At 39.8% G+C, this 16,441-nt stretch overlaps 2 protein-coding genes across 2 annotated transcripts; one reads left to right on the forward strand and one right to left on the reverse strand.

The window, feature by feature from the left end:
* The first annotated feature begins 273 nt into the window (after positions 1-273).
* smad3b (SMAD family member 3b) lies at positions 274-12,264 on the forward strand. The gene is made up of 9 exons (XM_053319732.1): positions 274-573; positions 6,383-6,576; positions 6,685-6,819; positions 6,992-7,066; positions 7,165-7,215; positions 8,338-8,550; positions 8,664-8,801; positions 8,959-9,103; positions 10,525-12,264. The coding sequence occupies exons 1-9, from the start codon at positions 371-373 to the stop codon at positions 10,646-10,648; spliced, it is 1,278 nt and encodes a 425-aa protein (XP_053175707.1). The 5' UTR covers positions 274-370; the 3' UTR covers positions 10,649-12,264.
* Positions 12,265-12,541: 277 nt separating this feature from the next.
* On the reverse strand, positions 12,542-16,072 carry aagab (alpha and gamma adaptin binding protein). The gene is made up of 10 exons (XM_053319734.1): positions 15,909-16,072; positions 14,898-15,088; positions 14,717-14,813; positions 14,536-14,625; positions 14,334-14,417; positions 14,147-14,226; positions 13,951-14,047; positions 13,681-13,785; positions 13,480-13,529; positions 12,542-13,110 (listed from the first exon to the last, which is right to left on the reverse strand). Exons 1-10 carry the CDS (start codon positions 16,000-16,002, stop codon positions 13,033-13,035), a joined length of 966 nt encoding a protein of 321 aa, XP_053175709.1. The 5' UTR covers positions 16,003-16,072; the 3' UTR covers positions 12,542-13,032.
* Positions 16,073-16,441: the final 369 nt, after the last annotated feature.

Below are 16,441 nucleotides of genomic sequence, written 5' to 3' on the forward strand. Positions count from 1 at the left end.
GACAATTAGACTTAAGCTGCATATATATCTCTTGATACAGGTGGAGGACAGACCAGCTGGCTGAGGAGCAGCAGCAGGAGAAGGGGGAGGATGAGGGGGGGGCGGACCCTGCCTGGAGGAGCTTGCTCCACTCTGACAGACACACAGTCAACTTGATCGAGGAGAAACCTGCGACTGGAGCCGCTGCTGCTGCTGAGCCTCCCGGCAGCCTCCAGCCTCTCCTCCGCCTGGGAGTCTAACCAATCAGCTGTCCTGGCTTGCCTCAACCAGCACCAGCAATTCTGGACCAAGCAGAATTAAAACCCAGCTGTTTTATAGGCGACTTAAAATAACAACAATAATAATAATCATAATAATAATAATAATAAAAATGTCTATATTACCGTTCACTCCTCCGATCGTGAAGAGGCTCCTCGGCTGGAAGAAGGGAGAGCAGAACGGGCAGGAGGAGAAATGGTGCGAGAAGGCTGTCAAAAGTCTGGTGAAGAAGCTGAAGAAGACGGGACAGCTGGACGAGCTGGAAAAAGCCATCACAACGCAGAATATCAACACGAAATGCATAACCATACCCAGGTAGACACACACACACCGCTATGTAGCTGCTAGCCGCTAAAGCTAAGTGCAAGCTAAGTGTAGCTAGCAGGGTTAGCCGTAGCCTTGCTAATATCAGCTAATACTTAGTAAATGAGGGGGCTATTTTGTGTGTTAATATGCTTCACATTTTCAAAAGTTAGCCACCACCTTCACCGCTGTGGAGAAAAACAGATAGTTTCATCAGGTCACGCAGTTGAAGTTGCATGTGTTAGCTTATAGCATCTAAAGTCATTTAAAACAACTTGTAGTATAGCTTTTCATTGAGCATTTTTTTAAATCAATTTGAAACCCACATGCATGGCAAAACATCCTAAAAGTGTGTGGAATGGGTGTTTATGTATGTCAGCTAATGTCACTGTAGCAAATTTAGGTGTGTTATGTCACATTGTACCCTGCAAGTAACAACAACTCTGCCAGTGTGACTGAAGGAGCGTGATTTACAGTGACTAAAGTGTCTCTCAAAGGTCAAAAGCAAGTTTCACCTGCTGGCTATGGGACATCCAAGAGCTGCATAAACAAGTGTTTCCCACAGTTCACACGTATGATGATGATGATGATGATGAAGGAGGAGAAGTGAAGGGGAGGTTTTGGTGAAGCTGAGCTCTGACTCAGAAAGGATGTTTAGACTGGAGTGTGTGTGTGTGTCCTCTGGGAAAGTTGGAATAAGTGTTTAGTTTGGGATTCCCTAAATGGGATACCCATCTGTCTGAGACCTGTGTGTGTGTGTGTGTGTGTGTGTGTGTGTGTGTGGTCTGTAGTAGGCTACTTTTGGGAACCTGTTTCATACTTAAAACCAGTTAATTGGGGATGGCTTGTTCATCTGGGACAAAAGCCATGTCCCCTAATTGGAGAAAAGGCAGATTTTTGGGTCAGTGGTTAAGATTAGGCAACAGTGGTTAGGGTGAGGCAAGTAGTGACCATGGTTTGACGTCTGCGTATGTGTGTGTGGGAGATTTTTGGAGGGTGATGCAGGTCTGTGCACGTGTTTGGCGTGAGTAAGTGAGCCTGTTGATCAAATGGTTCACATGGTCGGATGTTGAACTAAAATATTGTGCAGTTTAATTCTGTTTTCATCAGTAATGTGGTTTAAATGAGACAGAGTTAGCTTTGAATCTGCTGTTCCATCTGCTGTCCCGACTAGAGCCCGACTGATATATCAGACAGCCAATATTAATCAGCTGATACTGGTCCATCACAGATATTTATCGGTATCTGAGATCCTTTTTCTTAATCCAAGTTTTTATATTTACGTACATGTTTTTTTGTTTATTTATTTATAGTTATTGATAAACATTAAATTCCCAGTGATGTTTACTGTTTCAGTGCACTGATGTTACTTTATACAATAAGGTTTATTCTTAAACTGTAAAATATCATAAAGAGATAACCACATTTGATGGATCATTGCAAAAAATGTGTATTCATGTTCATATTCTGTATAAGTACATATGTCAGGCGATAAATCAGTATTGGAATTTATTTTTATTCTCTAATATCGGCCCTCAAAATCCAGTATCGGTCGGGTTCTAGACCTGATCAGATGTGAAACTGCAACTTTAATTAAAATGTATTTATTTTACCCCAAAATGACCTTCACTGTGCTGATGTATGTGTATTTATCTTTATTATTGGCATGTCATTATGTTGTCTAGATATATTTTTCACTATTATTTTGGACACTTAGTGGTGGTCGGTACATGCACAGGGTTGTATATATTGGGAAAACTGTCGGCACAGGAACGAAGCACACTCACACACTCACACACACACACACAGTTCTCACCAGATCAGCTACTAAGCTAAAAGCTACAACTATATAAAACAGTTACATTCATCTCTTTGTATTACGGCTCATGCTCATCTGCTGACAGTGGAAAGTGTCTCTGAGCACATTGAAGACCTGAGTTTAAGGGGGTGCGCCTGTGATCATGATTTGTGACATCACACATAGTTTGGAAACCGATCCCGGTCAAAGATTCAACTTACACAAGTGTGATGTGGAAACCTGAAGCCTGCAGTGCACATTTTAACTGGGAATGGACTTTACAGTGGAGGAGGACACTCCTGCTGTGTCCAGCACAGGAAGACTTAAAATAGGTATTACAACAAACAAACCATAAACTATAGATACGCTGCATCATTTCACAGCTACAATTTCTACTTTCCTCTGATGGACAGAAGTCTCTCTTTTTCTTTCTGTCCCTACATAAAATAAAAAAGGTTCACATATTTGCCCTGGGAATAGTTAGTGTAGAAAAAGAAAAACATGTACAGCTCATTTTCTTTTTTAAACTTTTAAAAAAGTTGCTTTTGTTCAAGGGAGATACAACTCAGCAGTGCAACTAAGGATTGTTTTCATCTAATTATTTTCTTGATTTATCAATTAAAATGTCAGATGATAGTTAAAAATATGTCCATTATGCATTCAGATAGCTTGTTGTATTTGTTAACAGTCCAAAACCCAAAGATATTTAATGTATTATCAGATATGACAAAGAACACTTGGCAAATTTGGCTATTTTTATTTTTCTTCTTAAAAAGAGACGATTCATTGCTCTCAGATTAATTTTATGTCGGTCAATTATTTAACGACTGCTTGTAGGCTAAATGCTGGTGAAACTGGAGTCCCCCGGCGTGGCGTGCGCAGCAGTCAGAACATGGGTGGTAACTTACATTCAAAAGTTTTTCTCCGTTCTTGGGAAAGTGCTCTGGGCTCTGGGTAAGGGCGTAGGCCACTGTTTGGATTGTGGTTTAATTTCAATGGATCCAGAGACTTCACAGAGAAACAACTGTCTCACTATCAGCTGGGGGACAGGAGTGATTCAGTTTTTCTGTACTACGGCGGATCGCCTGTGAGCGCCTTCTGTACTGTGGCTCTGGGGAAAAAGAAGAGTCGTCAGCTGAGCGTAGGACTGAAGTCTAAACAAGAACCAACAAACCAAAAGGAAGTCATAAACTAGTGAATCATCTGCTTTGTGTTAATTGAGGGCAGATACATTTTCTGTCTCATGCAGTATGTTGAGAGACTTTTTAACACTAATCAAGTTAAAGTAAATCATGCTATGTGAGTTTATACAGTCATAATAAATGGTGCTTGGGTTAGTAATAAAATAAGATGAAATTCTAGCTCTCCAGAGGAAGTGATATCATCGGTTAAAATTAACATACATTATTTTAAAAAATGTCGTAACCATTGCGCATGTGTTTTTTTTAATTCGTTGAGCGGATGTGATGCTGGAAGATGAGAGGTGTAAAAACGGGCTCGACGGTATGCAAAGTGTCTCTGGAACCGAACGCTTTCACAGGAAGTGGTTGGGATGCTTGGGAATCCCTGGCTGGCTGCTGTACACTTGACATTTCTTCTGGTGGATCAGACAGTTGCCTGCGTGTCGGGAGCGGTCATCATGTCAGATCATGTCAGAGAGCGCCGAATCGGGGGAGAGACGGGACATAGCCCAGGCCAGTCTCAACAGAGGATGCAGGGATGCTGACCTTAGCTGTCCCCCTTTTCCCTCACTCTCCCCCACCCATCCTCCCCAACCCCCATGCAGGAGGCAGAGCTGGAGATTTGAGGGCATTTGAGTCTAGTTGTTTAAGAGCTCATTAGTGGTAGTAAGGTGTTAAAAGATGGATGAAATTAAGAATGAAAAAATAATAAATAGTCTTGAAATAATGTTTTACTGAATAGTTGAAGTTTTAGGAATAAGTGCATTACAGTTAGTGGTTGTTTGTGGAGTGTGATGGTGCAGAAAATGTGTTTTTTTACTGCCTTTATTTACCATCCAGATAGATTTATTTTTCTTTTTAGGGAAAATATGAGAGGTTATAAATTACTAGCAGTTACACATCAAGTCCAACCACAGTAATGGGCCGGTCTTAATGACTAACCATGCAGGTGACATGAAATTACAGTGTTTTCACTAAAATGAGTCACAGTTCACTTTCCAGCTTTGAACCTGTGATTCAGGAAAATTGTGTTTTTTTTATTCACTTGTGTTGTAGACAATGGACACTATTACTATTGTTATGACTAAACTGAATTGAGTGTGGTCTCTTTGTGTAGTCTTTTAGTCCATAACTAGACAGAAAATAGTGATTTATTTTCATCTTCCTACTTCCTAGCCAAATTCACACCAGATTTCTGCATTCAAAATTGGGATGTGGTTGTCCGCAGGCCTAATCTTAAAGTTACCTCATTCATTGTTGCCTTGACTTTTAATTTTTGTCACATGTTTTATGCAAACAAAAAAAGTCCAGAAAAGTGTTTTATTGTAAGATGTTTCCTCAGTCACATTAATACTCGCATCAAGCTAGTTCTGACTTACTGTATTTATTTCATATTAAAGAATAATAACCATATATTTCATGTTTGACAGCTCAGCAGTCAGCTAACTGTTGTTGAGCTTACCTCAGACGACTGTCTATGAGGAGAGAGATCAAGGTCTTGTACAGTCCCTCACAACTGCATATAGAAAATCTCTTGACATTATGTTTCAGTACTTTTTGTACACAGGTCCAATAGCTCTATCTCTACACAGTCACAGCAATTTAAGCCACATCACAGTAGGTATAACACACTTGGGCCTCTTTTGATTTACAGTCCACCACATTTCCATTTGACACTAATTTATGCCCTGGCTTTTGTTTATATTCCAAAATGCCCTTTTTATTTCATGTCTAGAGTTTTTAGTATGGTTCACATAGCTGGTGGTGTCTTCACTAGAGCAACCATAAAACACTCCATTTCATACAGTCAATTAAAAAAGGAAACGTTGCATAACAAATATTAGAGTTTGGTTGCCTCTGTGTTGGTGATAGTTGTTGGCCAGAGGCGTTGTGTTTTAGGGTTAGTCCCTCCTGTACTCATGAAGGCAATATCTCAGCAAAGCCTTGAGGGAATTTCTTCAGATTTGGCACAAACGTCCTCTTGGACTTAAGGAAGAACTAATTAGATGTTGGTGGTCAAAGGTCATCGTGACTTCACAAAACATGTTTTTGGCCCTAACTCAAGAATGTATCCACTAATTGTGACACAAAGTTTCACACAAATGTCTAATAGGATAAAATGATGAAGTGATGACATTTTGTATTCAAAAGGTCAAAGATCGGCTTCACTGTGCTGTCATAATGTTCTGCAAAAAACACTTTTCTGGCCAGTTATTCAACACCATATATCAGGAACAGAAGGGGAGATTTTTGTCAGATACTGAATTGGTGACACTAACCTTGGGTGCCTACCTGTAAACTGTGGTGACTGTATGGATCTTCTGTGCTGCCGAGTTGAAGGTGTGTGTGTGTGTGTGTGTGTGTGTGTGTGTGTGTGTGTGTGTGTGTGAGAACCTTCCACGTTTTGGAAGTTCTAGCTATATTGCAGCGACAGTGTTCAGTCAGAATCGGCTTTTATGGCCAAACATATGAACACGTACAAGGAAAATACACTTTATACCTTATTCGAAGTCGTGACTGCAAATACTGACGGAGTGTCTGGACAGAAATGTAAGTAAACTGCAACACGACTGCTTGGTGGAGGTATTTCTAGTTTTTCTTTTCAACTGATCTGACGTCTCTAAATTGCTTTGCCGTTCTGCCCTTGGTTAATGCTGAGCTACATATTGGAGATTATTAACTGACTATCTGAGAAATCCTCAATGACCTCCGCTTCTCTACAAGTAATTTCTCAGAAGCTTGAAATATGTGTGAATATCTCATAACACACGAACAAATGAACACAAAGTCATTATATTTAAGCTGCGTGAACCGTGACAGTATTTTTGTCGGTATCTTTCAGGTCACTAGACGGGCGACTCCAGGTCTCCCACAGAAAAGGTCTTCCTCATGTGATTTACTGCCGCTTGTGGCGCTGGCCAGACCTGCAGTCCCACCATGAGCTGAGGGCAGTCGACCACTGTGAATTTGCCTTCCACACCAAGAAGGACGAAGTGTGCGTTAACCCCTACCACTACCAGAGGGTGGAGACGCCAAGTGAGTGCAGTTAATTGCTATACATGATCCAAATGACTGTATTTAAAGTGGTGTTTTTGCTATACAGTATACCGAACTGAGCCTTAATGGAAATATGTTTGTCTCCAGTTTTGCCTCCTGTCCTAGTACCACGACATACAGATATCCCCGCAGAGTTCCCACCGTTGGATGACTACAGCCCATCAATCCCTGAGAACACCAACTTCCCTGCTGGCATCGAGCCCCAAAGTAACTATATACCTGGTAAGGAAAACTGTACCGCTAATTATGAAGACAGCAATGAAAGTTTCACATTTGAAGAGACCTGTCTTTAAATGTAGAATAAACGCTGGAAAGCATCTCTAAAGTCACAAGAAGCTTTGTTTATTAATGAGACGAAAGGTGTTATATATTCACATGTTTGCGTTTTTTTTAGAAACTCCTCCACCAGGGTATCTGAGTGAGGATGGCGAGACAAACGATCATCAGCTCAACCACAGCATGGACACGGGTGAGTCACATGAACGTACACACAAACTCAAGCTCATACCGCTCTAATTATGCCTTATCTGGATTATGACCCAGTCCACTATTACTGCTCCATTTCAGGTTCGCCCAGCTTGTCGCCCAATCCTGTGTCACCAGCAAACAGTAATCTTGGTAAGCAAAACCAGAGTCAGCTTTACTTTCACAGCATATCATTCATTATATGCACCCGGGGCTCATACCATGACCTCTTGCAAACTTTAATATATAATCATAAAATTACATTTCAAATAATTAGTTATCTGTTTATTTATATTACATATTGTGGATCTTTGACTGTTTCTGCTATCAGCATTATGTGATTGGGATGTTCAGAGTTTTGCATGTACCAAACAAGCTTTAAATAAAATGTACAGTGTCACAAAAGCAGTATTATCTACTGTTTCATGCAGGTGTATTTATTTAGACCTGCACTTTAACCTGAATCATCCTGCAACAATGGACCCTGCCCCCCATCTCCATTGGTTGTAACATAGAGTAGGTAACTGATGTCTCTATAAAAAGCCTCCTGCATATGAATCAACCTCGGTGAGATTAAATCTGCACAATTATATTAGACATGTTATCTGCTTAACTCGCCTCTTCTGATGTTTTTAATGGACATCACGACTTGTGACTTTTTACTGTCGCAGTTTACTGAACAGGTCAAAAGGGAAAATAATGCCACTTATTGAGGGTGCTGCTACTCATATAATGTCCACAGACTGTATGATGAGAATATCATTAGGGGTGATCATATGAATGAGGTTTGTGTGAATGTGAAAGAGAGACAAATGAGCAATATACAGGAGTCGTGGACTACATCTGAGAGGCTCAGCCTGAGGGCAGTAACAGAGTAAGTATGGTATGAATGGAGTCTTTGTCTGTGTTCTGTCCTCATCCGTGTAAAGGCCTGCTACAGACAGCTCAAGGTAATGCAATAATAATAATATCCGGTTGCCAGGTTATTCTATCTATGTGGAAAGCCAGCAGGAGGTCGTTTAAAAAAAAAAAAAAAAAAAAAAAGTACGTCACATCTTGGCCATTCCTGGCTGAGGCCATGAAGGTCGTGGGAAAGAGCTATTGAAGAGAAATCAAAGGGAACTCTTGTCAGTCATGTGCGTCTTCACAATCTAATGGTTGTTTGACTGCAGACAAGTCTACCTGTTCCCATGAACTTCTTCAGGCATTTTTGTTTTCAAAGACCTAACTTTGAACTGCCTCTTCATCTAACCTCTCACCCCCCTACTCACACAGACTTACAACCTGTGACGTACTGCGAGTCTGCCTTTTGGTGCTCCATCTCTTACTACGAGCTTAATCAACGTGTAGGAGAGACGTTCCACGCCTCCCAGCCCTCCCTCACAGTAGACGGATTCACAGACCCCTCCAACTCCGAGCGCTTCTGCCTTGGCTTGTTGTCCAACGTCAACCGGAACTCGGCAGTAGAGCTCACGCGCAGACATATAGGTACACCTTTTATTTCATCAGGATCTTTTATAGGCTTTCATGTATGCTTTTTTATATTTTCACTTAAAATCAACCAGTAGCCGTTCACTGAATTTCCTCTCTTACCTTTGCAGGACGGGGCGTGAGGTTGTACTATATTGGGGGAGAGGTGTTTGCAGAGTGTCTCAGTGACAGTGCCATCTTTGTCCAAAGTCCCAACTGCAACCAGCGTTATGGCTGGCATCCCGCCACTGTCTGCAAAATCCCTCCAGGTCAGCATGAGAGGACACACACATAAACACATGAGGCCATCAGAGGCCAAATGACCTCAACATAACCTCTTCTTCTAATCCAATAATCCGCTGACATTGACTTTTTTTTTTCCTTATCAGTGATACTTATCCTAAGAATAAATATTTTGTTTGCCAGGCTGCAATCTTAAGATCTTCAACAACCAGGAGTTTGCTGCCCTGCTCGCCCAGTCAGTCAACCAGGGCTTTGAGGCCGTCTACCAACTCACAAGGATGTGCACCATTCGTATGAGTTTTGTCAAGGGTTGGGGAGCTGAGTACAGGTAAATTAATGTTGTTATTTTTAAATTAAGCTGCCTCAATTACATGAAATTACACTGATTGAATATGTGTATATTTCCATAAAGATTACAGTTATAGGCTCAAAAATTAAGAAGGTTGTAAAGCAGTGGGACCAGTTTGATAGTTAAGCCTTTATTTAAGTTCAAATGAAAGCAATAACATCTGTTGTTAGATAAAAATATATGAGTTCTGGTAGAGGTGTCGAATAAGAGTGATCAGAATTTTTTTTCCAGTGTGGTCATTTACATTTTTCAGTTTACTAGTAAGTCATTTTTGTTTCTGCTTGAAATTGACCTCCAAGAAAAGTTAATTGGTAGATTCTACATTTAAAGCTGAAGCCAATAATCCTTGAAAGGTAGAATTTACCTGATCCAATAATTGACTAGAGCCTCCTGTCCTGTCCTGCTGCTTTTTTCCTCTCTACTACTTGGGTAAACACAGAGTGGATGTTGAGGGAGGATGTCAAGCCTGAGTAATCCCCAGTGTGTGGGAGGAGGGACAGAGAATGTAAGGTGGTCTGAAGTGGGTCCTCAATGAACCTGCCCTTTTTGGCTCAGGGCTCCTCTCTTGAGAGAAGACGTCACTATGCACTATAACTTTTTACCTTATCGTCTCACTTTTGTTCTTTTCTTGTTTCTTGCACACACAAAAACCTACAGAGTTAACTTTCCAATTAGTTGCTCTTATTTCAGCTCTCTAAGGTGAAATATTGCACCCGTTTTAACACACATGCTTTATGCTGGGCTGTCTTTCTAGTCTGTTTAAAGGTATCAGTAACTTTAAGTCAGTTCCACACATGGTTGGGACATAAAATTTCATGAAGCTTTGTGTCCTGAGCTGAAGATGTTAGAGTTAGAGTTAGTTGAGAGTGCCTTGATGTTAATGGTCAGGATAATTCAATTTCATTTGGAGAGGAGTACGAAAAGAATGGAGGGGTGTTGTGCACAGACGGTAGCAGACTTGGAGGGGAAAGGAGAATGATGGGGGGTGCAGAGTGTGAGTCTGCAAGAGAGGGTTGAGTAACTGAGGAAGAATGCAGCAGGCATGCAGTGTTGAGGAGGACATGGAGTGGGAGGTGAGCACATTTCAGACACCCTTTGCTAAGGGGGATTCCCACCGGACTGTGAGTGGTCTGGGTTATATTTCTGGCACCAAACACCTCAGAGAAAAACATCTCTGGTAGAAACTTGAATGACTTCAGAAATAGCCTCTAGAGTTGGCTTCAGTGTTTGTGCTAATTCAAGAAAACCAGGAAATAATGAGCAGACTGCGTTTTTTCATTGACAGAATAAAAAGTATAATTAAGTTACACAAGTTCATGTCTGTTGGTTATTTTAATTGTATGAGAAGCAGCGGAGTACCAAACTGTGTAAGACACTCTCTCCTTCTTTGTACCCCGCAGACGTCAGACGGTGACCAGCACCCCCTGCTGGATAGAGCTGCATCTCAACGGCCCTTTGCAGTGGCTGGACAAGGTCCTCACGCAGATGGGCTCTCCCAGCATCCACTGCTCCAGCGTGTCCTAGAAGGAGCAAACCTCCCTTCCCATCTACACACAAACCACATAGGAAAACTTGAGTCTCTCAGTGATAATTAGGAAAGAGACAGTACTCATCAAGTCAACAAATCACCCTCCTCCCTTGTTGTCTTAAACATTTCACCTCACATGTATAGCACTTTCCTTAGTATCATTTACTGTCTCCATTTGATGGTTATTTTAGGACTTGTATGTTTTTGTTTTCAACAGGCAGCCACAGGGTATTTAAAATAGGATTCAAAAACCACATTTTGCCATTTTCTTCATTTTTCATTCAGACGTCATGTCCATGCATAGTGATTCGTTTTGATCGGATTGAAATGTTTGTCTCCCAAGTTGGCATTTCTGACAGTTTCGGCTTGGTCATCTCTTACACGTTTCAAAACACTTTTGATTCTATGAATTAGCTAAACTTATGAATACGCTACCATCACTGGTGTTTCAGTGTCCGCTCTTCGTAATCATTGAATTGGGAGGATTTATTTATGAACTTGAGAATTAAAATGAAAAAATGTCATTCTGAGTAGTGATGTAATAGAAAATATTTAAATATTTAAGTACAACGTACTTTGCCCATGATTTATCTATATTAATGAAAGTGTCAATTATCTGATTGATCATTTAATTGGTATTTTATTCTATTTTAAACAAGAAAATAGACATTAGCAGCATTGTTTCTTGAAAAGAACCCTTGTATGAAAACTATTTTGCTCAGTGAAAGAGACATTTTATAAGTTATTTTTGCATACTGTCCTGCATGGAAATATATTTTTATTATTGCCTCAATATGATTGTACATAAATATTTATAGCTTGTGATTTCTTGTAGTCATGCATTGCTTGAAACAGTGGACCAGACTGACCTCTGGCATGAGTAGATTCACAGAAAGACTTTTGCTTTAATGACCCAAAATCTGGGCTGCATAAGTGCAGACTTTTCTAACCTGAGTCAACTGGTTCTGAAGTGAAACGCATAGGATTACGGTCCCAGCTGTTACTGGTATTTTATAATGGGGGAATATAGTATACAGTACGAGTGATCCTAGTGGACTGAATTTTTGGTTTTGTAACTGTTTGACTTCAGTAAATCAGTTGACGGCATGTAGAGTGAAAATAAAAATGCAGGTCTTTTCACATATTACCAACTATTAGCCAATAGTACACTATGCTCCTTGTGGGTATATGATGCACTTCCAATTTACTGTGTTGATCAGTGTGAAGCTTTAGTTCTAGTGGTAATTTGCTTGTCCAATAAATACTGTATATTACATGTACATTGCTACAATATAAGGCATGTGTAATATGCTCGCTGTCCTTAGTCATTGTCTCTGAAGTCCCCATGTTAATAATCCTGCACTTACAGTACACAAGACTGAGTCACCATGTAATCTATTTAAAACACAGTGCTAAACTGAAATGCTGTGTACAGCAGTGCATTAGGTAGTTGGTAGACCTGTATCAGTACTTGTGTTCTTGGTATTCTTAGTTGGTGGTTTTCCGTTCCAAGTCTTATGTACATGTTTTTTTCATGTAGCCTAATATTTCTTCTAAAATGACCATTGTTTTGTTAAATGTGAAAATTTAATAAATTGCAACTGAGTAAAAGAAAAAAGAGTAATTGTTTCATTTCTAAGCCATTCTTAATCCACAGCTAGAAATCTAGACTTCCTTCTATACACTGATGCAGTCCAATACTGTCCAGTAATTCATGCTACTATTGTCAAACCGTATCAGAGGCGATGATTCAACCCAAGGGAAACGTTTGAGGCTGGAGTTTGTAGTATACTGACATTTCTTTATATGAACAAAATGAGTGTCATGTAGTACAGTAGTCCTGTGTTCAAAATGTTTTAAAAAGCCACACCGACACTTAAGCACAGAAGTAAGACAAAATCACAAGTCTTTATGTTGATTTAACAGAATGTGCATTAATTGTTTCACGACTCTTCTAAAGGATAAGGCACACTATGTCACTTAAAAATATATGTGACAACAGTACCCAAAGGACAAATGCATAAATCACAATTTATTTTTGTTTTCCGCCTTCAACACCATCACATGTTGAATTTGATTCAGAGCTTAATGCGTAGCGAGGAACCCAGGTAAGAAGACTGAAGGTCGGGCCGTTCATTGGCTCTCTTCTCTCCCTAATAGGAAATCCAACTGCTTCTCACTATACACCAGTACTGCAATTATTTCATTTCATTTAAGGAATCAAAAAGTTTCTAAAATTAACTATGCCTACAGTACCATCTGTAAGCATCTCCACTTTCCAAGTGCAAGAAGCGGGTCAAAGGGCGCTGGATCTTGTGGGAGCCCCAGGAAAGGTAGGAATATTAGGAGAAAGTATGGCTCAAGTCACAGGTAGTTGCTTTTAGCTTTCCTCCCCCGATGATAACCCATCTATCTCATCTTCATCACCACCAATGGCCATCCAAAATGCTTTTGCTACCTGGAAAGCAAATTTAATACAAATTAATACTCAGATTTTGCATGAATGTGTTCACCCACACTACAATGAATTGTTGCCACGCTAGTCATGTTATTGCTCCAACAATGTGATTTTAAGAAGACTAACAATTTTATCACATCATTAACGTAGGCGTCAACCTGTGCAGTTATGAAGATATAATTCATCAGTTGTGGCACACTTCAAAACAATTCTTTGGTAGCTACTACTGCACTGATGAATACTGAGATTGTCTTGATACAATCTGGATGCTGAAATATGCATCCATAATCATAAACTATGAAAAAGAACAAATGCAATGAATACTCAAGAAATCTTTGTCCTGCAACCAGAGTTAATACAGATGCTCACCTTCTCTGCATGAACCTTTCTCTGCTCATGAGGTAATGAAGAAGCTTTGTCTGTAGATTGAGAATCAGAGAAAAACCAAAACATCATAATGACATCAACTGTACAAATAATACCAACAATAAGAATAATGTGTACATACATCCAAAAAGGTTATTTTTTAGAAGCCCAACAAAGTTATGCATGTGTTCATATCTTGTTTACCTTTCATCTCTTTTAATTTGGTAAAGAGGCGTTCAAAGTTATCCACATCTGCATCACCAGCTGTGAGATTAGCGAGTTCCTGAATGTCCAAATCCGTCATTGCATCTGAGAGGTTGAGCACAAGTGAATACAGATTACTTCATATACTTCCATTTAATCTCCATTCATCAAGATATCCATGTTTTAGGTAAACTTGTCGAATAGCAGAATTTATATAAATTTGGGAAAAAATAATTACTTCATGTGTTCCATAGAGAACTGTCCACTTACCAACTACTGTGTTCTCCTGTGTGTCTGAGTTTGTGCTACTTTCTGTGTGGTTAGCCTCCTCATTAACAAGTGCGCCCTCTTCTGGCAAGCTGGAGGACTGCAACAACAATAATAATAATAATAGAGTAATGATTTAATAAGTAAGAACACACACAGAAGGACAAAAGTAAATGTAAAAATTAAGGATGCCACTAACCGGTGGATCTGGACAGCTGCGTGGGTTGTTGTGTCTTGAGGCCACCAAGCTACTCATCAGACCAAAGCCCTGATTGTGTCCTATTAGAACGCACATTTGAAGTGTCACATGCCATACGTACACAGAGTTGAATTAAATAGTCAGGGTGAAAGCGTTATAGATAATTGTACTCATGAACTCATCTCACCATCCTTCATCTCTACACTAGACCACACATTGGCATTGAGTGCCTGGACAATTCGCTTTACACCTGTGGATTCTGGAAAGTCATCTGATAAAAAGGGGGGAAAAAGAAAAGAAAGGCAGTGTGAATGTGAGTACGCAGATATGAAATACAAAAAGAATAGTGTTATTGTAATTTCTGCTGCATCTGCAAAACATATCCTCACCATCCTCATCTGGCAACTCTTGAGGATTGAGCTCCACCAGCTCAAAGGCGTGAGCCAAACACCACTGTTGTGCTTCATGTCTGGTGACCCCTAGAATACAAATCACATTTCAGATGCCAAACATTACCCTGAAAAACTATATATGCTGTAGTTTTCAGCAAGCAAGCAAAGGAGAGCTCACCATTTTCACAAACTCTGTCACACACCAGAATGAGCACCTCTGGAGCAATATCTTCAACCACTGATATCCACGAATGTAGCTTCTCCAGTCCATCCTTCTGCAAACATGTTACATATTATCACACGTATCACAAGATGAACTGCGTCTGATGTTTTAAAAAAAATAATAATAATTTACTTACCACTGTACTGTCAAAATAAGCGATGAAAGCCTGCATGGACTGGGCAATCTCTGCTGACATTTGAAAAGTGCTCGGTACAACGCATAGCCGGACATCTGCTGTGTAATATTTGTTATTGATGGTCCATGGATACCAGGCTACTGTTTCTTCCCGCTTGGTTGGCTCAGGCAAAGTCTTTGTACCAAGAATCTCTGAGACAAAAGCATACAAACATTTGTTGTAAGCAGTTGGGAAGGTCACTTTGGAAATGTAATAGATTACAGATTACAAGTTACCCTATTTAAAATGTAAGCAATGTAAATAGTTCAATTACTTAAAGTTATATAACTCATTACATTTGATTATTTTTCTAATTTTCTAAAGTTCAGGTGTTTTTCATGGATACTGACATGATGAATAAGGGAGCTCATTTCTTATAAAGTAAGATTTACCTCTCAACTGAAAATGTATTCATTAGTTCATGTAGGTTTTGGGCATGGGCTTAATTGGTACTGTGACATTATTTAAACCCATGTGTGCTCCAAGTCATGATTTACAAGTATTGTTTTTTTTTAAGTTTTCAAATAATTAAAAACAGCAGTATATGTATTCAGTAACATGTGAAATATTAAAAAATGAGGAGGAAAAACATCCTCTTGAGCAAAATCTTAAAGGTTTAACTTCAGATGTAACCCTCTTTGTAATCATGAGTAACTGTAATTTAATGACCCATTTTTTTCTCAGTAACTTAAAGTAACACTGGTTGCAAGTCACACAAACACACAGAAACATTGCGCAGGCTTAGTAGTTGCTTAGCTTGCTTCGACTATACCCCGGCTATCTGCAGCAATACGATGAACCCTCTTCAAAGGGACTAGCCACCTCTGTTTTTTACACCTGCCCATCATGAGATAAATCAACTAACCAGCTTGGACAACCTCAAAACAACGAGCTGTTAACCTGTGTTAGCTACGTACAGCTGCTGCTACCACATTAGCATGTCCATGATACAAGGCATATTTCTCAACTCACGTTTTATCAGCTCTTCTTCTTTAAAGCCACTGTCACAGCTAGTGATGAGTACACACGGAATAGTCATCTCCGTGTTTTCTTCTGTATCTGACATTTTTTTACTGTATTTTGGGGGGCGAGTTGCCGCTGCTAGCTGCTAGCTTGACGTGACGTTTACAACTTTGATCACCTTTCAACTCTGACTGAGCCGACGGTCTCTTCCGGTGCGACGTTGCCATAGCTGCCAACACTGCCGTTTTTCCCGAGTTTCTCCCGTAATTTAGACTCTTCTCTCGTCGCCCTCCCGTTTTTGTAATTTCGAATTTATTTATGACTAATCGTTCAATATGTTTGTTTGTTTGTTAATAATATGAAGAAGCGTACAATAACAAAGGTTTTATTTTGAAAACTCAGACCGGAAGTGAAACACTATATGGCGAAATGTTTTTAACTGTAAATAAAAGTGCACATTTTCCAATTTACCGACTAATTATTAAAAACCACCATGTGTTGCGTGAACTATCGTCATCTTAACCCGATAAAAGGCTGCTGCT

This window comes from Scomber japonicus, chromosome 5, assembly GCF_027409825.1.
Source record: "Scomber japonicus isolate fScoJap1 chromosome 5, fScoJap1.pri, whole genome shotgun sequence".
NCBI lineage: Eukaryota > Metazoa > Chordata > Actinopteri > Scombriformes > Scombridae > Scomber > Scomber japonicus.

Bases quoted from the DNA above. Each gene is read 5' to 3' on its own strand.
- aagab (XM_053319734.1), bottom strand. From the start codon at position 16,002: ATGTCAGATACAGAAGAAAACACGGAGATGACTATTCCGTGTGTACTC. The intron at 14,418-14,535 runs GTGAGGATATGT...CCTTTTTATCAG, and splicing joins AGAGTTGCCAGATGAGGATG to ATGACTTTCCAGAATCCACA. The intron at 13,786-13,950 runs GTAAGTGGACAG...TCAACCTCTCAG, and splicing joins ACAGGAGAACACAGTAGTTG to ATGCAATGACGGATTTGGAC.
- smad3b (XM_053319732.1), top strand. From the start codon at position 371: ATGTCTATATTACCGTTCACTCCTCCGATCGTGAAGAGGCTCCTCGGC. The intron at 6,577-6,684 runs GTGAGTGCAGTT...GTTTGTCTCCAG, and splicing joins CCAGAGGGTGGAGACGCCAA to TTTTGCCTCCTGTCCTAGTA. The intron at 6,820-6,991 runs GTAAGGAAAACT...CGTTTTTTTTAG, and splicing joins CCAAAGTAACTATATACCTG to AAACTCCTCCACCAGGGTAT.